Source organism: Pseudophryne corroboree, chromosome 4 (genome assembly GCF_028390025.1).
Source record: "Pseudophryne corroboree isolate aPseCor3 chromosome 4, aPseCor3.hap2, whole genome shotgun sequence".
NCBI classification, from domain to species: Eukaryota; Metazoa; Chordata; class Amphibia; order Anura; family Myobatrachidae; genus Pseudophryne; species Pseudophryne corroboree.
In genome coordinates, this window is record NC_086447.1 from 132896773 (window position 1) to 132919046 (window position 22274).

At 47.7% G+C, this 22274-nt stretch overlaps 1 protein-coding gene across 2 annotated transcripts in view; it reads left to right on the forward strand.

Moving 5' to 3' along the window:
• The window catches only part of MBOAT2 (membrane bound O-acyltransferase domain containing 2), a 492510-nt gene that overhangs the window by 342295 nt on the left and 127941 nt on the right, over window positions 1-22274 (forward strand). For both annotated transcript variants that reach the window (XM_063915448.1, XM_063915449.1), the window contains exon 6: window positions 13504-13558. In XM_063915448.1, the coding sequence (XP_063771518.1) occupies window positions 13504-13558 (55 nt within the window). The remainder of the gene's footprint in view (window positions 1-13503; window positions 13559-22274) is intronic.

Sequence of the window (22274 nt, forward strand, 5' to 3'; positions counted from 1 at the left end):
TGAGAGATCTTCCGAGGAAATCTACTGGAAGAAACGTATGGTTTCAACAGGGAGCAATGGAACGTATTTCCGATCCGGAGAGCTCTTGGTAAACGTAACCGGAAAGCAACTGGATTGATTTTTTTAATAATATGAAATGGTCCAATAAATTTGGGGCCCAATCTAGCTGAGGTTTGTCGAAGTCTAATGTTACGAGTCGACAACCATACCCTGACTCCCACCTTAAAAGTGCAAGGACGCCGGAGCCTGTCAGAAATTTTTTTCTCTCTAAATGCCGCTCTTCTGAGAGCAAGGTGCACTTTTTTCCAAATGACTCTGAGATGAGAGGTTAAGGTCAGCGAGGAAACAGAAGAATGTTGAAAAAAAGATTTAGCTCTGGGGTGAAAACCAAAAACTGAAAAGAATGGAGACACATTAGTGGAGGAATGACAAGAATTGTTGTAAGCAAACTCCGCCAAAGGAAGAAACTCGGACCAATCATTCTGGAGCTTGGCTGAGTACAAACGCAAATACTGTTTTAATGATTGATTAACTCGCTCGGTCTGCCCGTTGGATTGAGGATGGTAGCCGGATGTTAAAGACAATTTCATCTTTAATGAGGCACAAAAAGACTTCCAGAATTGTGCAATGAATTGTGGACCCCGATCAGAAACAATATCAGTGGGCAACCCATGAAGTCTGAAAACATGGCGGAGAAACAAAACAACCAATCCCTGGGCAGATGGCAGTCGGGGAAGAGCAATGAAATGGGCCATCTTGCTAAAACGGTCCACTACCACCCATATGACTCGGAATCCGGCTGACAGAGGGAGGTCTACCACAAAATCCATGGAAATATGAGACCATGGCCTGAGAGGAACATTTAAGGGCATAAGTTGCCCGATAGGCAAGGAACGGGGAACCTTATGCTGTGCACAGACCTGACAAGAAAAACAAACTCCTTAATGTCTTTAGAAAGACCAGGCCACCATACTGAGCGGGAGACTAATTCCAAAGTCTTAGAGATCCCCGGATGCCCGGCAACTTTGCTATCATGAAACTTAGTCAAAACAGTAGCTCTCAAAAACTCAGGAACGTAAAGACGACCAGCAGGAGTATTTCCAGGAGCTTGATGTTGAAGCTGCTTTAACTGGGTAAATAAATCTTGCGTGAGGCCTGCCCAAATGACTGAAGACGGAAGTATGGGAGTAACAGGACTGTTATTATGAACTGGAAGAAAACTGCGTGACAGGGCATCCGCCTTGGTATTCTTGGAACCTGGCCTAAAAGTGATAATAAACTTGAAACGAGTAAAAAATAAAGCCCAACGAGCCTGCCGGGCATTCAGCCGCTTAGCTGATTCAATGTACTGAAGATTTTTGTGGTCAGTCAATACTGAAATGGTATGTGTTACTCCCTCAAGCCAATGCCTCCACTCCTCGAAAGCCCATTTAATAGCCAGTAACTCCCGGTTACCAACATCGTAGTTGGATTCAGCGGATGAGAATTTCCTGGACATAAAGGCACAAGGATGTAGTTCCAGAGAGTCCGGATCCTTCTGAGATAGGATAGCCCCCACTCCAACCTCCGAGGCATCAACCTCAACAATGAAGGGCAATTCTGGGTTGGGATGTCTGAGGACTGGAGCTGAGACAAAAGCTTGTTTCAAGGCCTGAAAGGATAACTCAGCTTCACGTGACCAGTTGGTAGGATCCGCTCCCTTCTTAGTCAGTGCCACAATGGGAGCAACCAGGTCGGAAAAAGAATGAATAAATCTTCTATAATAATTTGCAAACCCTAAAAAGCGCTGAATTGCTTTTAAGTTGGTGGGTTGCGCCCAACTAAGGATGGCTTGGAGCTTCTTAGGTTCCATACAGAATCCCCGAGGGGAAATAATGTACCCTAAAAAGGATACCTCCGTGACATGAAACTCACACTTCTCCAGCTTGGCATATAGATGATTTTCACGTAATTTTTGAAGAACCTGACGCACCTGGGTAACATGTTGTTCAATTGAATCAGAATAGATCAGGATGTCGTCTAAGTAAACGACCACGAATCTTCCTAGAAAATCACGGAGCACATCGTTAATGAGATCCTGGAAAACTGCCGGAGCGTTAGACAAGCCGAACGGCATCACCAGATACTCGTAGTGACCCGACTGAGTACTGAAAGCCGTCTTCCACTCATCTCCCGACTTGATTCGAATGAGGTTATACGCTCCCCTCAGGTCAATTTTAGAAAAAATCACAGCCGAACGCAGCTGATCAAAGAGGACAGAAATCAGCGGCAGAGGGTAAGTATTTTTAACTGAGATCTTATTCAGGGCTCTAAAGTCAATGCAAGGTCTGAGTGATCCATCTTTTTTCTCCACAAAGAAGAAGCCTGCACTTAAAGGGGATTTAGATGGCCTGATAAATCCTTTCCCTAGGCTCTCCTTGACATACTCATTCATGGCCGCAGTTTCTGGCCCGGATAATGCATATAACCTTCCCTTTGGCAATGTGGCACCAGGAATTAGCTCAATAGCACAATCATAAGGCCGATGGGGAGGCAGAATGTCCGCATTGCCCTTGGAAAACACATCAACAAAGTCCTGGTATTCCACGGGAATGAGTTCGGGAATGGCAGCAGCTATTCTGACGGGAAACGTAATACATTCCTTATTACAGATGGTACCCCATTGTGAAATCTCCCCCGACTGCCAATCAATGATGGGATTATGAAAGGCCAGCCAAGGGTGACCCAGAACCAATGGAACTGCTGGGCAATGGGTAAGGAAAAACTCGATCTTTTCGGAATGAAGAGCTCCTACCGTAAGTAGTACAGGGGGTGTACAGAGGGAAATAACCCCATTGGACAAGGGACTCCCATCTAAACCATGCATGGTGATACACCTACCCAAGGCTAACTGAGGAATACCTAAGGCCTTGGCCCACGTTAAGTCCATAAAGTTCCCTGCAGCTCCACTGTCAACAAAAGCTGACACCGAAGAACTGAGGCTGCCAAAGGAAACTTTAGCTGGGACTAAAAGGGAGTTATTCGAGGAGATAAGCTGCAGACCAAAGTGAACCCCCTCACAATTCACTTGGTCGAGGCGTTTTCCCGACTTGTTCGGACAATTACGGGCAAAATGTCCCTTACCCCCACAGTACAAACAAAGACCAGAGTTTTGCCTTCTGGCTCTTTCTTCTGGAGACAGCCGGGAGAGACCCATCTGCATGGGCTCCTCTACGTCCTCAGGAATGGAAAATACACATGGAGTAGACCTGACAGGTGCTCCTTTTTCAGCCCTCCGCTCTCTGAGACGACGATCAATCTTAATAGAAAGCTCCATGAGTTTATCGAGAGTCTCAGGAGCGGGATACTGAAGGAGACTGTCTTTTATAGACTCTGATAAGCCGAGGCGAAACTGACTGCGCAGGGCTGGGTCATTCCAGCCACAGTCGTTCGACCAACGGCGAAACTCTGTACAAAAAACCTCTGCAGGATTTCTACCCTGTCTGAGAGCGCGTAACTGACTCTCAGCGGATGCCTCTCTATCAGGGTCATCATACAAAAGCCCTAAAGACCCAAAAAAGGCGTCTACTGACAACAACGCCGGATCCTCTGCTTTTAAACCGAATGCCCAGGTCTGAGGATCCCGCTGGAGCAAAGAAATAATAATTCCGACCCGCTGAGATTCAGTACCTGAGGAGATCGGTCTTAAACGAAAATAAAGTTTACAGGATTCTTTAAAATTAAAAAAACTCCTTCCTATCACCAGAAAAACGGTCAGGCAAGTGCATTTTTGGTTCAGGGACTACCCTCGGGGAAGTTCGTAAAAGATCTTCCTGCGACTTCACCCGAAGGGAAAGATCCTGAACCATCTGAGTAAGTTCTTGAATCTGGCTGACTAGGAGCTGACCAGGATTTGGCCCTAAACCTGTGGGATTCATGAGGCCGATAACTCTTACAAAACTGAATAAGTAAAAAATTAAACCCTGTTTAATTTTAAGTTTTGGTATGGCCGGTAATAATGTTATGATTCCAGTACTCCTGACCGGAGGAGATCTTATGACAATGGCCAGAGTACTGGAAGGGAATGCTGGTTACGAGAGCTGGAAAGACTAGTTGCCCCTGGCGCCCTAACTCTATTGTCTCACCCGTGCTATCGGAAATCCCTTGCGAGACTATGGTTTCTTGAGCCCCTGGCAGCCACGTTTGAAAGGCGGATTATGTCTGCCCAACTCCGGTGCCCCCCGGTCTTAGTGAGAGACAAAGGGAAATCCGAGGCAGGATGATGACAAGAGGACCTCTGACTACAACAGGCCAGGGGCAACAAGCTAACTAACCAAACCAGAAGTATGCGCGGACAAACCGCCAGATAAAAAGAACAACCAAAATCCACTAGTCCGTTACTCCTATCCAGCACCGCTGGATACCAGAGTGGATCTGTGGGAGCGGAATCCTCCGCAAAAGCTCCGAAACACAAATAATAAATAATAAGTAATAAAGCGGCCAAGCCGCAACACACGGCTACGCCGTGACTCACGAACACCACTGGATGTTTAAAGGTGCTCAGTCAGGACTCCAGGAACAGATGACAACTTCCGAGTACAGGACAACTGAGGACAGGAACGACCGGGTACAGCAGGACTGGAAACACTCTCAGCAAACAGATACAGCATGCAGGAAGCTATTACCGGCGTCTGTGAGAAGCCCTGGAAGTGTACTTAACAGGGAGTCCTCCAATCAGCTGTTTAGAGGCTGATTGGACTAAATGCCGTGCAGCTGCCTTGCTGCACGGCCAGGAAACAGGTGCCCTTATTAATTTAAATGGACCCAGCAACGGGGAACGCGGTCCGCCAGTGGCGTCCCCGTTGCTAGGGTCCGTGCGGCTCCGTGCGCCCGGCGTCTTGCGTTGCCAGGGAGCCGGCGGCTGTACGCGCACGGCGTCCCTGGTTGCTAGGCGCCGGACCGCACCGACGAGCGGACCCCGGCGCCTAACAGGCATGAGAAAGCAGCCTTGCCCATTCACTAGGAGCCAGTTTCTAGTTGTATCTATCTTCAACCTCGGCCCTCCAGCTGCTGTAGAACTACATACACATCCACCAAAAACTGAGGCAGGCCGTACTGGAATGTGTAGTTCCACAGCAGCTGGAGTGCCGAGGTTGAAGACCCATAGGCTTTCTGCGATTGAATATTGGTTTCATTTGACAAAATGGCTGCCTCCCTGTGTATGAGCAATGGGCCCACTATAGGTAGTAGCTAAGATATAGCTATCAAGATCTTTGTCTTCCTTCAACTTCTGAAACTGCATCACCATAGCAATAAATTACGGCCCACAATGATGACTGTAATGATACTGTCTGGTTAATCCAATTATCTGAGAATACATAGCGGGTGCAAGGTAGCACGGCAACAGTGGCACTTTACGGCCGCCTGAACTCGCACAAAACTGCTCGCAGCCCCACAGTTTTGTGCGAATTCAGGCTGAGATCAGGCGAGGTGCGATATGCAGTGCCGTTGCTGGCGTTTCAACACCACAGCATCTTGCACCCTTGGCAGGTAATTGGATTGGCCCCTTTGTATACTCCTTATACCATATGCATATTGTGGTCTCCTGTAGTGTTGTTTGTACAAATTACTGTAGTTCTCTCTTCCCTTTATGGTGGAAATGCAGCTGTAAGTTCTTGAACTTTTCATAAACATGTTTATCAAAGGTGATATTCCTAGCAAGACAGACCAGAATCCTCTAGAGGCGATTTCACAACAGCTCCGCATTCATTTAGCAGCTCAACAAAGCAGTTCCCATGTTTCCGGCAATCCACAGGGGTGTTCTGAGAATACAACGCAGGACATCCATGAAATTGAATGCACACGAATGCAGGGCTACGATGAGATTAGTGTATGTTAGTAAGTACAGTATAAAGTTGAGTTGATCATGGTTTCTATTACACACAATACTAAATAATTGAGAAATATATCGCCTATTATTATTATTATTAAAGACATTATACTTGCTTTAAGAGCCACTAAACCCAAAATGTAATCCAATACGACACAGTGAGGCTAAGAAGTAAATTTACGAAGTAGAGGTTTTTTAAAAGCAGTGACTGCTTTACAGCGGGTATGACCTATGGTTACCACCTCAGCCCTTTAATTCTGGACACATATTAATTACACAGGTTCTCTAGCTGGCTGACTTCAAGACTCCATTTCACCTGGTTTTAATCAGCCACAGAACCTGTGTAATTAATGTGTCCAGAATTAAAGGGACGAGGTGGTAACCCTAGTAGGACCACAAAATGTAAAATAACATTTTACATTTTATATTTCGGGGTTAAACCAGACTGAATAAGACGGGTAAGAAAAGCTGTTGCTTAGTATATTTACCCCATAGTCTGAGAATAGTGGTAAGTATGTATTGTGTTAATGGTGAAAGCAAATAAAGTCTTTTTGTTTTCTGTCTTAATTTCAACAGATTAATAATTTGAATTTTGTCATGTTTTGCTTTACCGTAGGGAAGTGGTTCCCAAACGTTTATGGAATCACCGCACCCTAGAGCAGTGCTTTTCAACCTTTTTTTACTCGCCGCACACCGAACAATATTTTAAAATTGCAAAGGCACACTATCAGTTCCCCACAGAAAAAAACAAAACACACACATTGGCCCTCACAGTAAAAAAAAAATCTACACATACATTGGCCTACACAGAAAAAACAATCACATTACTCCCCACATAAATCATGTTGCTCCCTACATAAATCCTATTGCTCCACACATAAATCAATCACATTTTTCCCCACATAAATCAATCACATTTTCCCCCACATAAATCTTATTGCTCCCCACATTAATTATTCACATTGTTCCCCCCATAAATTATTATTCTCCCCACATAAATCCTATTGTTCCCCACAGGAGAAATAAAATAACAAATATTATCAGCTGTCCTTCTCCCTGTCCCTCAGTGGCGGGGGATGTTCATAGTGGAGTTCTGCAAATACTGAGCAGCGGTCGGTCGGCAGGTGTGGATGTGGGTTGGCAAGGAAAGCTGTGTATGCAGGAGGGAACTGGAAGATGTGTATGCAGGCAGGTGGGCTGGCTGGGTGGTGAGACGCGGCGGCCGTGACCTATGATATCACACCGTTTTTCAAGGCATAGGTCACAGCCGGAGCACAACTGATCCTCTAAGAAGAGCCTGGGCCAACAGTTCACTCTGAAGGTGCAGGAAGCTGCTCTGGCTCCACGGCATACTTTGCAACTGGTCGCGGCACACTAGTGTGCCACGGCACACTGGTTGAAAAAGCCTGCCTTAGAGAATAAGCATGTTTTTCACAGCACCCCAAGGCCAAAAATTTCTTATTGAGAAATTCATCAAAAACTATTCTTATAAGTAAATTGTGCTTATATGTCTTCCTTGGGTTCACTATTGTTTTATAATTGCAGCCATTTTAACATATGTTTATGTATTTGTATTTTATTTTTCTGCCGTATTCAGACCATGAAACTGGGCCTGGATATGCACAGACTACAGTATAACAAACCATACTATACTTCATTTGGGCAGACAGATAGTGTAAAATGTCAAAACTGGGTAATTCTCGCAAAGTGCCTGATTCAGAGTTGTACGCAATATCCATTTAGTATGCCACTGTGCATGCGATGGCAGCCACAGAGAGGATTTATTTTCAAACTGACTGACTGGCAGGGAGTGGCGACAAAAATGCAGGCATGTTGCGACCATGGTGGGGCGTGTTTGATGCTGTCACTGCGATTCTGTACACAGCTGCAATGCCTCCGGCGTCTTCCTTCCCGCAACGATACTGCGCGACCATAGGGATACCCGGAACTTTGATAGTGGACTAATCTGCGATGGATGCTGCGTCTTTGTACGCAGCCGCTGGGGTTAGCAAAGCCTTAGTTCGGTGTCTCAATACAGAACCAGGCGGCAGGGACATTACCAAATTTTTGCACAGCTACTGCATCTAAAGTCACACCTGCAAATGCATTTCTACACATCTCTGAATCAAGCTCTATGTCTGGAAATCTGGATGCATCAGAATTCTGGAACAATAACAGTTTGGAGTTTCTCATTTACAAAGGAAGAGATGTATAGGTGTTCCTGTAGGGGAGCTAACGCATGTGTAGTGAGAGAAGTGTATGGTGTATGTGTATGTGTTGCTGTAGGGATGATAACGCATGTGTAGGGAGAAAGGTGTAGGTGTTCCTATAGGGGAACTAACGCGTGTGTAGGGAGAGAGGTGTCGGTGTTCCTGTAGGGAAACTAACGCGTGTGTAGGAAGAGAGGTGTCGGTGTTCCTGTAGGGAAACTAACGCGTGTGTAGGAAGAGAGCTGTAGGGGTGCCAACGCGTGTGTAGTGAGAGAGCTGTATGTGTTCCAGTAGGGGTGATAACGCGTGTGTAGGGAGAGAGGTGTCGGTGTTCCTGTAGGGGTGCCAACGCGTGTGTAGTGAGAGAGGTGTATGTGTTCCTGTAGGGGTGATAACGCGTGTGTAGTGAGAGAGGTGTAGGTGTTCCTGTTTGGGTGATAACGCGTGTGTAGTGAGAGAGGTGTATGTGTTCCAGTAGGGGTGATAACGCGTGTGTAGGAAGAGAGCTGTAGGGGTGCCAACGCGTGTGTAGTGAGAGAGCTGTATGTGTTCCAGTAGGGGTGATAACGCGTGTGTAGTGAGAGAGGTGTATGTGTTCCTGTAGGGGTGATAACGCGTGTGTAGTGAGAGAGGTGTAGGTGTTCCTGTTTGGGTGATAACGCGTGTGTAGTGAGAGAGGTGTAGGTGTTCCTGTAGGGAAACTAACGCGTGTGTAGGAAGAGAGCAGTAGGGGTGCCAACGCGTGTGTAGTGAGAGAGCTGTATGTGTTCCAGTAGGGGTGATAACGCGTGTGTAGGGAGAGAGGTGTCGGTGTTCCTGTAGGGGTGATAATGCGTGTGTAGGGAGAGAGGTGTATGTGTTCCAGTAGGGGTGATAACGCGTGTGTAGGGAGAGAGGTGTATGTGTTCCTGTAGGGGTGATAACGCGTGTGTAGTGAGAGAGGTGTAGGTGTTCCTGTTTGGGTGATAACGCGTGTGTAGTGAGAGAGGTGTAGGTGTTCCTGTAGGGAAACTAACGCGTGTGTAGGAAGAGAGCTGTAGGGGTGCCAACGCGTGTGTAGTGAGAGAGCTGTATGTGTTCCAGTAGGGGTGATAACGCGTGTGTAGGGAGAGAGGTGTCGGTGTTCCTGTAGGGGTGATAATGCGTGTGTAGGGAGAGAGGTGTATGTGTTCCAGTAGGGGTGATAACGCGTGTGTAGGGAGAGAGGTGTCAGTGTTCCTGTAGGGGTGATAATGCGTGTGTAGGGATAGAGGTGTCGGTGTTCCTGTAGGGGTGATAACGCGTGTGTAGGAAGAGAGGTGTCGGTGTTCCTGTAGGGGTGATAACGCGTGTGTAGTGAGAGAGGTGTCGGTGTTCCTGTAGGGGTGATAACGCGTGTGTAGTGAGAGAGCTGTATGTGTTCCTGTAGGGGTGATAACGCGTGTGTAGTGAGAGAGCTGTATGTGTTCCTGTAGGGGTGATAACGCGTGTGTAGTGAGAGAGCTGTATGTGTTCCTGTAGGGGTGATAATGCGTATGTAAGAAGAGAGGTGTATATGTTCCTGTAGGGGTGGTAACACGTGTGTAGTGAGAAAGGTGTATGTGTTCCTGTAGGGATGATAACGCGTGTGTAGGAAGAGAGGTGTAGGTGTTCCTGTAGGGGTGATAATGCGTGTGTAGGAAGAGAGGTGTAGGTGTTCCTGTAGGGGTGATAACGCGTGTGTAGTGAGAGAGCTGTATGTGTTCCTGTAGGGGTGATAACGCGTGTGTAGTGAGAGAGCTGTATGTGTTCCTGTAGGGGTGATAATGCGTGTGTAAGAAGAGAGGTGTATATGTTCCTGTAGGGGTGGTAACACGTGTGTAGTGAGAAAGGTGTATGTGTTCCTGTAGGGATGATAACGCGTGTGTAGGGAGAGAGGTGTCGGTGTTCCTGTAGGGGTGATAATGCGTGTGTAGGAAGAGAGGTGTCGGTGTTCCTGTAGGGGTGATAATGCGTGTGTAGGGAGAGAGGTGTCGGTGTTCCTGTAGGGGTGATAACGCGTGTGTAGTGAGAGAGCTGTATGTGTTCCTGTAGGGGTGATAACGCGTGTGTAGTGAGAGAGCTGTATGTGTTCCTGTAGGGGTGATAACGCGTGTGTAGTGAGAGAGCTGTATGTGTTCCTGTAGGGGTGATAATGCGTATGTAAGAAGAGAGGTGTATATGTTCCTGTAGGGGTGGTAACACGTGTGTAGTGAGAAAGGTGTATGTGTTCCTGTAGGGATGATAACGCTTGTGTAGGAAGAGAGGTGTAGGTGTTCCTGTAGGGGTGATAATGCGTGTGTAGGGAGAGAGGTGTCGGTGTTCCTGTAGGGGTGATAATGCGTGTGTAGGAAGAGAGGTGTCGGTGTTCCTGTAGGGGTGATCACGCATGTGTAGGGAGAGAGGTGTCGGTGTTCCTGTAGGGGTGATAACGCGTGTGTAGGGAGAGAGGTGTCGGTGTTCCTGTAGGGGTGATAACGCGTGTGTAGGGAGAGAGGTGTCGGTGTTCCTGTAGGGGTGATAACGCGTGTGTAGGGAGAGAGGTGTAGGTGTTCCTGTAGGGGTGATAACGCGTGTGTAGGAAGAGAGGTGTAGGTATTCCTGTAGGGGTGATAACGCGTGTGTAGGGAGAGAGGTGTAGGTGTTCCTGTAGGGGTGATAATGCGTGTGTAGGAAGAGAGGTGTAGGTGTTCCTGTAGGGGTGATAATGCGTGTGTAGGAAGAGAGGTGTCGGTGTTCCTGTAGGGGTGATAACGCGTGTGTAGGGAGAGAGGTGTAGGTGTTCCTGTAGGGGTGATAACGCGTGTGTAGGGAGAGAGGTGTCGGTGTTCCTGTAGGGAAACTAACGCGTGTGTAGGAAGAGAGCTGTAGGGGTGATAATGCGTGTGTATGGAGAGAGGTGTCGGTGTTCCTGTAGGGGTGCCAACGCGTGTGTAGTGAGAGAGCTGTATGTGTTCCAGTAGGGGTGATAACGCGTGTGTAGGGAGAGAGGTGTAGGTGTTCCTGTAGGGGTGATAATGCGTGTGTAGTGAGAGAGCTGTATGTGTTCCAGTAGGGGTGATAACGCGTGTGTAGGGAGAGAGGTGTAGGTGTTCCTGTAGGGGTGCTAACGCGTGTGTAGTGAGAGAGGTATATGTGTTCCTGTAGGGGTGCTAATGCGTATGTAAGAAGAGAGGTGTATATGTTCCTGTAGGGGTGGTAACACGTGTGTAGTGAGAGAGGTGTATGTGTTCCTGTAGGGGTGATAATGCGTATGTAGTGAGAAAGGTGTATGTGTTCCTGTAGGGATGATAACGCGTGTGTAGGAAGAGAGGTGTAGGTATTCCTGTAGGGGTGATAACGCGTGTGTAGGGAGAGAGGTGTAGGTGTTCCTGTAGGGGTGATAATGCGTGTGTAGGAAGAGAGGTGTCTGTGTTCCTGTAGGGGTGATAACGCATGTGTAGGGAGAGAGGTGTCGGTGTTCCTGTAGGAGTGATAACGCGTGTGTAGGGAGAGAGGTGTAGGTGTTCCTGTAGGGGTGATAATGCGTGTGTAGGAAGAGAGGTGTCGGTGTTCCTGTAGGGGTGATAACGCATGTGTAGGGAGAGAGGTGTCGGTGTTCCTGTAGGGATGATAACGCGTGTGTAGGAAGAGAGGTGTAGGTGTTCCTGTAGGGGTGATAACGCGTGTGTAGGGAGAGAGGTGTAGGTGTTCCTGTAGGGGTGATAACGTGCATGTAGGAAGAGAGGTGTAGGGGATCTAACGTGTGTGTAGGAAGAGAGGTATAAGTGTTCCTGTAGGGGTGATAATGCGTTTGTAGGAAGAGAGGTGTAGGTGTTCCTGTAGGGGATCTAATGTGTGTGTAGTGAGAGAGGTGTATGTGTTCCTGTAGGGGTGCCAACGCGTGTGTAGTGAGAGAGGTGTATGTGTTCCTGTAGGGGTGATAACGCGTGTGTAGGGAGAGAGGTGTCGGTGTTCCTGTAGTGGTGATAACGCGTGTGTAGGGAGAGAGGTGTCAGTGTTCCTATAGGGGTGATAATGCGTGTGTAGGGAGAGAGGTGTCGGTGTTCCTGTAGGGGTGATAATGCGTGTGTAGGGAGAGAGGTGTCGGTGTTCCTATAGGGGTGATAATGCGTGTGTAGGGAGAGAGGTGTCAGTGTTCCTATAGGGGTGATAATGCGTGTGTAGGGAGAGAGGTGTCAGTGTTCCTATAGGGGTGATAATGCGTGTGTAGGGAGAGAGGTGTCGGTGTTCCTGTAGGGGTGATAATGCGTGTGTAGGGAGAGAGGTGTCGGTGTTCCTATAGGGGTGATAAAGCGTGTGTAGGGAGAGAGGTGTCAGTGTTCCTATAGGGGTGATAATGCGTGTGTAGGGAAAGAGGTGTTAGTGTTCCTATAGGGGTGATAATGCGTGTGTAGGGAGAGAGGTGTCGGTGTTCCTGTAGGGGTGATAACGCGTGTGTAGGGAGAGAGGTGTCGGTGTTCCTGTAGGGGTGATAACGCGTGTGTAGGGAGAGAGGTGTCTGTGTACCTGTAGTGGTGATAGCGCGTGTGTAGGGAGAGAGGTGTCGGTGTTCCTGTAGGGGTGATAACGCGTGTGTAGGGAGAGAGGTGTCGGTGTTCCTGTAGGGGTGATAATGCGTGTGTAGGGAGAGAGGTGTCGGTGTTCCTGTAGGGGTGATAACGCATGTGTAGGGAGAGAGGTGTCGGCGTTCCTGTAGGGGTGATAACGCGTGTGTAGGGAGAGATGTGTCGGTGTACCTATAGTGGTGATAGCGCGTGTGTAGGGAGAAAGGTGTCGGTGTTCCTGTAGGGGTGATAACGCGTGTGTAGGGAGAGAGGTGTCGGTGTTCCTGTAGGGGTGATAACGCGTGTGTAGGGAGAGAGGTGTCGGTGTTCCTGTAGGGGTGATAATGCGTGTGTAGGGAGAGAGGTGTCGGTGTACCTATAGTGGTGATAGCGCGTGTGTAGGGAGAAAGGTGGCGTGTTCCTATAGGGGTGATAACGCTGAAGAAGACACACATTATCACACTGTGCACAGGGTTAGCAAGCAGCTCTCTGCATCAGTCACTGAACACTCACAATTTATAAACCCTGCTCTTTATTCATCTGCAAATGTAATTATACATGTAAATGTGTGGTTATTTCCCTGTCATTCCAAATGCTTTCTATGGCGAGTCGCTAATTACACATCCGAATGATTAATGAACAACTGCAGTATAGCAAACTCCAAACTGCAGAGCAGAGATAAGTAACCTGGGGATTGCCAGGTGCAGATGTAGGCAGGGCATGCTTGCACTAGTAGTTCCACTGCTTCTGGGGAGCCACAGGGTGCCCAATACTCTGCTATAGTAATGTTACTTTGTATATTATAATGTGGGTGGATGGGACAACTAAATCTATTGACTGTATAAAAAGTTTGCTAATTTTTTCACTCCTTCTCTTTAAGGAATATTTTGTAAAGAAGAGACGCTGACTCCATCTCAGAGACGTCTCGCTGTTGGGTAAGATTATTACTATCATTTTATTAAAGAACAATCCTGTAATTGTGTCTCACCGGTAACCTAGGTGATCTTAAAGTATCAAATAAGATTGCTGCATCAATATATAATGTGCAGGGCTGGCCACTAAGAACAAGACAAGCGTATCCTAAATGATAGAAGAGGCCTATTAGTAGGCTTTTCAGGAACGATTGGTGTAGTGTTTATTGACTGTTTGTTTTCTGCGTGCTCTTGGTTGGTTTTCTGTAGGTGCATAGTCGGTGACTAACTGCATTCATGCCTGCCTAACCAATCAGAATGATTTGTATGAGTGAGGGGGAGAGGGTGTGAGAGGTGAGGTTTGGATTTGTTGATATATCACCAGTTGCTGGAAACAGAAGGAATGAAATTAGGAATGGTCTCCAGAGGGTTAATCATTGAAGGTACCATCGGTGCTTAGCGGCAATGGCAGGAAACCATTGACCAGAAAACGTTGATGTTTCACCCATCATTGGACATCCCTGCTTGTGGTGCATGCGAACCAATCAGGAAAGGGTGGTGGGGTTTTGTGGCGCATCGGGGGCGGGGATGTATCTCTGTGGCCCCGGGGTGTCAGCGTCCGGGCCCTTACTGGGACGCCGGGGCAGCGAGGTCTGCCGTGCGGGCGGCTTGTGGGCAGCGGGTGAGGAGGGCTGCTGCGGCGGATAGGCGACTGTGGTGGGTCCGCTCGTGGTGGCGGGATGCCACTGCAGCAGATCTCACTCAGAGCAGTTGCTGGGAGGCCAGAGACAAGGGAGTGTCTAGGCACCAGCAAGAATGTCTGCATTACAGGGAGCCGCCATGTTGGAGACCAAATCTGACCAATAGTGCAGGCTTCCTGTTGTATCCAGCCAATCCAGGGAAATCTCTCCTTATAAAAAGGGGCTGGTTTATGACAGAAGTGCCAGTGCTTCAAGTTACTACTTCGTTGTAGGTGCTATAGCCCTGTGCTCCCAGGATTCCTTCCGTGTCCTGGTTACTCCCTGGCTTTGCTCTGCCGTCATTCAGTTGTTGCCGCAGCCCTACCGTCTCTAACCTACTGCCGTTTGTGAGAGCGTTCCTGGAAACGCCGACCCAGTAAGAGTCTCAGGTCACAGCCTCATCTCTCAAGCACAGTTTGAAAATCCGTGCTCTTCAGCCTCGTCTCTCAAGCACAGTTTGCAAATCCGTGCTCTTCAGCCTCGTCTCTCAAGCACAGTTTACAAGTCCGTGCTCCACAGCCTCGTCTCTCAAGCACAGTTTGCAAATCTGTGCTCTTCAGCCTCATCTTCCAAACCGCAGTTCACTAGTCTGCAGTTCAGTCTCATTGTTCAGAACCACCACCTACCAGTCCGCAGTTCTTCGTCTTCAGTTATGTTAACTACCATACCTGCCTTCTAGTCCTGCCTACGTTCTTCAGTGGTCTCGTGTCCCATGAGAAGGAACTATATCCAGCCCCCTCGTCTTCTTCATCCGCAGGCAATCACTTCCCCGAGCGAACCTCAGTTGCTGGATCCTCAAACTCAGCCAAGCGTGACACGGGGCAACCATCAGATCTCCAACGTTGATGGCAAAACAATTGACCATTTGCAGCAAACCGTCAATGTTTCTAACCATTGACTGCCATAAAAGTGTTAATTAGAAGGGATAGGATTGTGAGAGAACGTTGTAAATAAATGCTGCAAGTGGGTGGTCAAGTATATAATGGGAGTGATTCTGATTATAATACCAGGGAAGTAACTGATGGGTAACCATTGTGGGAATTGATAGGGATTTGAAGATAAGTGGAAAGAGGGTAAGGTAAATAAAGGGAACAGAAATAAAACCAGCATTGCTAGAAGCTTACAATTACAGGAGATTGTTGCTGGTTGTCCTCAAATATTGTTCAGTGTTTCTTCTTATATTGATTTCCCATCATTTGCAAGCCAATCAATTAGAAAATCAGAGATGCGTCTTCCCCAAACAAATGTATCCCTATAGATACCGATGTGTCCTAATACAGCCAGCCTCAATACACCATGCAGCGGGAGATGCCTGGCGAGTTGGGCGTCTTTTTTGCAGAAAATTCATCTTAGTTGCAACGCAATGTGTCTAGGAGGCGACTATGCTGATTAATGTGATATGACACTTGTATATGCAGAACACAACTTGTATTGGAAAAAGCTGCATTGTAGCACTTCATGTACAGATTCAGAGACTCAGTCGCACACAGATATACATGTGTTGCATATGAAATTAATCGGCACAGTCTCCTGGTGTATCCTATTCACATCGCATTGCGACTAAAACGCATTTTTGGCAAAAAAGACGCCCTGTGCTAGCAAAGTCTCACGCGACCTGGCGCACTGAATGGGGCTGTTTGGCGCAAACGCCGCAAAGATGTATGAGGACACATAAGTGTGAAAAGCAGAAACAGCATTTTCACACTGGGAAGTAGTAAGGCTTGCAGATATTCAACAGCATCTATACTGTTCTCAAAATAAATATTTTGCAGTTGACTTAATTTTTTTCATTGATATATATATATATATATATATATGTAATATGTCTATCAGTTAAAGTGCTTAGCTTGAACTCAGAAACAATAATACACTATTCCTAATTAAGATATCTGTGCTGCATCTTTAAATCTCCGCTGGCAGAAGTCTGCATATAAATCTGTTCTCCAGCTGCCGGTGACTCTGCACAATTCCGCTTCCTGATCCCATTGTCTGAGCTGCTTGCTGTTGCAGATCTGGACTGAGCGTAAGCGAGGACCAGCTGAGTTTTCTGAATGAAAGCCAGGGAGTCAGTGTGAGCTGCAGTCGCACTATACAGCGCTGGCTCACGGTACATGTAGGCTAGGTGCTGCTAAAAGCAACTTCCAATCAGTTGCCGTAAATTCCTGCTCTAAAAATAGAGCCAGCTCCAGCTGGACGCTGCAGGTTGCTTGTAAACAGACCCCTTCAATATGTTTCTCTGCGTGACATGGAGCAATAGCTGGACATGTGCATCGTTTTCCTAGACTGGAACTGCTATGTATTATTCACTTGGAGAATAGCAGATCAACAGAGGAACTCTTTAAAGGCATCCAGTCAGGGGCGTACCAGAACTTTATGGGATCCACAGCAACATTTTGAAGGGGCCCCTGTCCCAATGCTTCTAGAGAGACACTTCTCTGCAGCAGTTGGTAATTTTATGCCCTATAATAGTGCCCTAGTTCATTTTCTGAACCATAGTAGAGCCTTATTTAATGTTATGCCCCATAGTAGTGCCCTAGTTTCTTTTATGAATCGTATTAGTGCTTAAGTTCACCCAATGTCACATTTCAGAGCTGCCAGTACACATTATGCCGCACAGTACCCCCAATTCACATTATGATATACTGTATAGTGCTCCCAGTTGTGCCTCATTACAGTGCCCCGGTTCATATTATATAACATTAAAATGCCGTACAGTTCATTTTATACCACACTACAATGAGCAGGGCCAGGGGCATACCTAGATATACAGTATTGCAGGCCACAAGGAAAAGGTTTGAAAGGACCACAACGTACCACCCAATGGTGAAAAATGTATATAACACATGTAACTTTGACAGGGAAAGTGGGCCCCTCTCAGCTCTGTGCCCCATAGGAGCTGCACTGCCTGCACCTATGGTAGCTACACCCTTGTATATAACACATGTAACTGTGACAGGGAAAGTGGGCCCCTCTCAGCTCTGGGCCCCATTGCAGCTGCACTGCCTGGACCTATGGTAGCTACACCCTTGTATATAACACATGTAACTGTGACAGGGAAGGTGGGCCCCTCTCTGCTCTGGGCCCCATAGCAGCTGCACTGCCTGCACCTATGGTGGCTACGCCGTTGCTGATACCATAAAATGTGAACAGAAGAAATGATTCATATTTTGAACTGGGGCAATCATTACTATTGTTAGAAAGGAAGTAATGAGCATTAGTATTTTGAGAGTAGCTGCCAGGAAGAAGAGGCATGAGGTGGGATAATGTGTGCTTAGAAAGTGCAGTTCTGTCTCTACTGGTTCTATTATGTTTGTGTATTTATGATGGTATGTTTAACCTTTTACTGACCACTTATTTTATTTAGATTAGTTAACTATGTTTGATACAGTCTATCCTATAGACCATCTATAGTGTTTATTAATAATACTGTATTCCATACACTATCAAGTGTTTAGAAAGACTAATGTGCACATGTATGTTCCAGGGTCAGTCCTGTTTCTCTTACGTCCTAGAGGATGCTGGGGACTCCGTAAGAACCATGGGGTATAGACGGGCTCCGCAGGAGACATGGGCACTATAAAGAACTTTAGAATGGGTGTGCACTGGCTCCTCCCTCTATGCCCCTCCTCCAGACCTCAGTTAGATCCTGTGCCCAGAGGAGACTGGGTGCATTACAGGGAGCTCTCCTGAGTTTCTCTGAAAAAATAATTTTGTTAGGTTTTTTATTTTCAGGGAGCACTGCTGGCAACAGGCTCCCTGCATTGTGGGACTGAGGAGAGAGAAGCAGACCTACTTAAGTGAGAGGCTCTGCTTCTTAGGCTACTGGACACCATTAGCTCCAGAGGGAGTCGGAACACAGGTCTCCCCTCGCTGTTCGTCCCAGAGCCGCGACGCCGTCCTCCTCGCAGAGCCGGAAGATAGAAGCCGGGTGAGTATAAGAAGAAAAGAAGACTTCAAGGCGGCAGAAGACTTCAGATATTCCTTGAGGTAAGCTGCGCTCCATTGCTCCCACACAACACACACTAGCAGGCACGGATGGGTGCAGGACGCAGAGGGGGCGCCCTGGGCAGCAATATAAACCTCTAAGGCTGGCATAGGAGTATTATAGGCTGCGGAGGCAGTAGTTATATAAATCCCCCGCCAGTATTATAAAATTGAGCGGGACCGAAGCCCGTCGCTGGAGGGGGCGGAGCTAGGTCCCACAGCACTAACCAGCGCCATTTTCTCCACAGAGCACTGCAGAGACGCTGGCTCCCCGGACTCTCCCCTGCTGAACACGGTGACACAGGGCAAAAAAGAGGGGGGGGGGCACTTGTGAGGCGCAGTGAGTGTATTATACATAATTATATAAAAAAGCGCTATATATTCTGGAAATTTGTTTTCCAGTGTCAGTTGGCGCTGGGTGTGTGATGGCATACTCTCTCTCTGTCTCTCCTAAGGGCCTTATTGGGGGACTATCTCCAGATAAATAATAAGATTTTACTTACCGATAAATCTATTTCTCGTAGTCCGTAGTGGATGCTGGGGACTCCGTCAGGACCATGGGGATATAGCGGCTCCGCAGGAGACAGGGCACAATAATAAAAGCTTTAGGATCAGGTGGTGTGCACTGGCTCCTCCCCCTATGACCCTCCTCCAAGCCTCAGTTAGGATACTGTGCCCGGACGAGCGTGCATAATAAGGAAGGATATTGAATCCCGGGTAAGACTCATACCAGCCACACCAATCACACCGTACAACCTGTGATCTGAACCCAGTTAACAGTATGATAACAACGAAGGAGCCTCTGAAAAGATGGCTCACAACAAGAATAACCCGATTTTTGTAACAATAACTATGTACAAGTATTGCAGACAATCCGCACTTGGGATGGGCGCCCAGCATCCACTACGGACTACGAGAAATAGATTTATCGGTAAGTAAAATCTTATTTTCTCTGACGTCCTAGTGGATGCTGGGGACTCCGTCAGGACCATGGGGATTATACCAAAGCTCCCAAACGGGCGGGAGAGTGCGGATGACCCTGCAGCACCGAATGAGAGAACTCCATGTCCTCCTCAGCCAGGGTATCAAATTTGTAGAATTTAGCAAACGTGTTTTCCCCTGACCAAGTAACTGCTCGGCAAAGTTGTAAAGCCGAGACCCCTCGGGCAGTCGCCCAAGATGAGCCCCCTTCCTTTTGGAATGGGCTTTTACCGATTTTGGCTGTGGCAGGCCTGCCACAGAATGTGTAAACTGAATTGTATTACAAATCCAGCGAGCAATCGTCTGCTTAGAAGCAGGAGCACCCATCTTGTTGGGTGCATACAGGCTAAACAGCGAGTCAGATTTTCTGACTCCAGCCTTCCTGGAAACATATTTTTCAGGGCCCTGACAACGTCAAGTAACTTGGAGTCCTCCAAGTCCCTAGTACCCGCAGGTACCACAATAGGTTGGTTCATGAAAAACAGAAAACACCTTAAGGAGAAATTGAGGACGAGTCCTCAATTCTGCCCTGTCAGAATGAAAAATTAAGTAAGGGCTTTATATATGATAAAGCCGCCAATTCTGACACACGCCTGGCTGAAGCCAGGGCTAATAGCATCGTCACCTTCCATGTGAGATATTTTAAGTCCACAGTGGTGAGTGGTTCAAACCAATGTGACTTTAGGAAACTCAAAACAACATTGAGATCCCAAGGTGCCACTGGGGCACAAAAGGAGGCTGTATATGCAGTACCCCTTTTACAAACATCTGAACGTCAGGCACTAAAGCCAGTTCTTTCTGGAAGAAATTCGACAGGGCCGAAATTTGAACCTTAATGGACCCTAATTTTAGGCCCATAGACAGTCCTGTTTTCAGGAAATGTAGGAAACGACCCAGTTGGAATTCCTCTGTAGGGGCCTTCTTGGCCTCACACCACGCAACATTCTTCGCCAAATGCGGTGAAAATGTTTTGCGGTTACATCCTTCCTGTCTTCGACCAGGGTAGGGATGACTTCATCTGGAATGCCCTTTCAGGATCCGGCGTTCAACCGCCATGCCGTCAAACGCGGCCGCGGTAAGTCTTGGAACAGACAAGGCCCCTGCTGGAGCAGGTCCTTTCTTAAAGGTAGAGGCCACGGGTCTTCCGTGAACATCTCTTGAAGTTTCGGGTACCAAGTCCTTCTTGGCCAATCCGGAACCACGAGTATCATTCTTACTCATCTCCCTCTTATGATTCTCAGTACTTTTTGTATGAGAGGCATAGGAGGGAACACATACTCTGACTGGTACATCCACAGTGTTACCAGAGCGTCCACCGCTATTGCCTGAGGGTCCCTTGACCTGGCGCAATATCTAGTTTTTTGTTCAGGCGGGACGCCATCATGTCCACCTTTGGTTTTTCACAACGGTTTACAATCATGTGGAAGACTTCCCGATGAAGTCCCCACTCTCCCGGGTGGAGGTCATGCCTGCTGAGGAAGTCTGCTTCCCAGTTTTCCACTCCCGGAATGAACACTGCTGAGAGTGTTATCACATGATTTTTCGCCCAGCGAAGAATCCTTGCAGTTTCTGCCATTTCCCTCCTGCTTCTTGTGCCGCCCTGTCTGTTTACGTGGGCGACTGCCGTGATGTTGTCCCACTGGATCAATACCGGCTGACCTTGAAGCAGAGGTCTTGCTAAGCTTAGAGCATTGTAAATTGCCCTTAGCTCCAGTATATTTATGTGGAGAGAAGTCTCCAGACTCGATCACACTCCGGAAATTTTTTCCTTGTGTGACTGCTCCCCAGCCACTCAGGCTGGCATCCGTGGTCACCAGGACCCAGTCCTGAATGCCGAATCTGCGGCCCTTTCATAGATGAGCACTCTGCAGCCACCGCAGAAGAAACACCCTTGTCCTTGGAGACAGGGTTATCCGCTGATGCATCTGAAGATGCGATCCGGACCATTTTTCCAGCAGATCCCGCGTAAAGGTTCTTGCGTGAAATCTACCGAATGGGATCGCTTTGTAAGAAACCACCATTTTTCACAGGATCCTTGTGCAATGATGCACTGATACTTTTCCTGGTTTTAGGAGGTTCCTGACTAGCTCGGATAACTCCCTGGCTTTCTTCTCCGGGAGAAAACATCCTTTTCTGGACTGTGTCCAGAATCATCCCTAGGAACAGTAGACGTGTCGTCGGGAAAAAACTGCGATTTTGGAATATTTAGAATCCACTCGTGCTGTCGTAGAACTACTTAAGATAGTGCTACTCCGACCTCCAACTGTTCTCTGGACCTTGCCCTTATCAGGAAAGCGTCCATATTTCTTTTAAGAAGAATCATCATTTCGGCCATTACCTTGGTAAAGACCCGGGGTGCCGTGGACAATCCAAACGGCAGCGTCTGAACTGATAGTGACAGTTCTGTACCACGAACCTGAGGTACCCTTGGTGAGAAGGGCAAATTTGGACATGTAGGTAAGCGTCCCTGATATCCAGTGACACCATATCGTCCCCTTCTTCCTGGTTCGCTATCACTGCTCTGAGTGACTCCATCTTGATTTGAACGCTTGTATGTAAGTGTTCAAATATTTCAGATCTCACCTAGCCGTCTGGCTTCAGTACCACAATATAGTGTGGAATAATACCCCTTCCCTTGTTGTAGAAGGGGTACTTTGATTATCACCTGCTGGGAATACAGCCTGTGAATTGTTCCCAATACTGCCTCCCTGTCGGAGGGAGACGTTGGTAAAGCAGACTTCAGGAACTTGTGAGGGGGAGACGTCTCGAATTTCCAATGTACACCTGGGATACTACGTGTAGGATCCAGGAGTCCACTTGTGAGTGAGCCCACTGCGTGCTGAAACTCTTGAGATGACCCCCTACCGCACCTGAGTCCGCTTGTACGGCCCCAGCGTCATGCTGCGGACTTGGCAGAAGCTGTGGAGGGCTTCTGTTCCTGGGAATGGGCTGCCTGCTGCGGTCTTCTTCCCTTTCCTCTACCCCTGGGCAGATATGACTGGCCCTTTTGCCCGCCTGCCCTTATGGGGACGAAA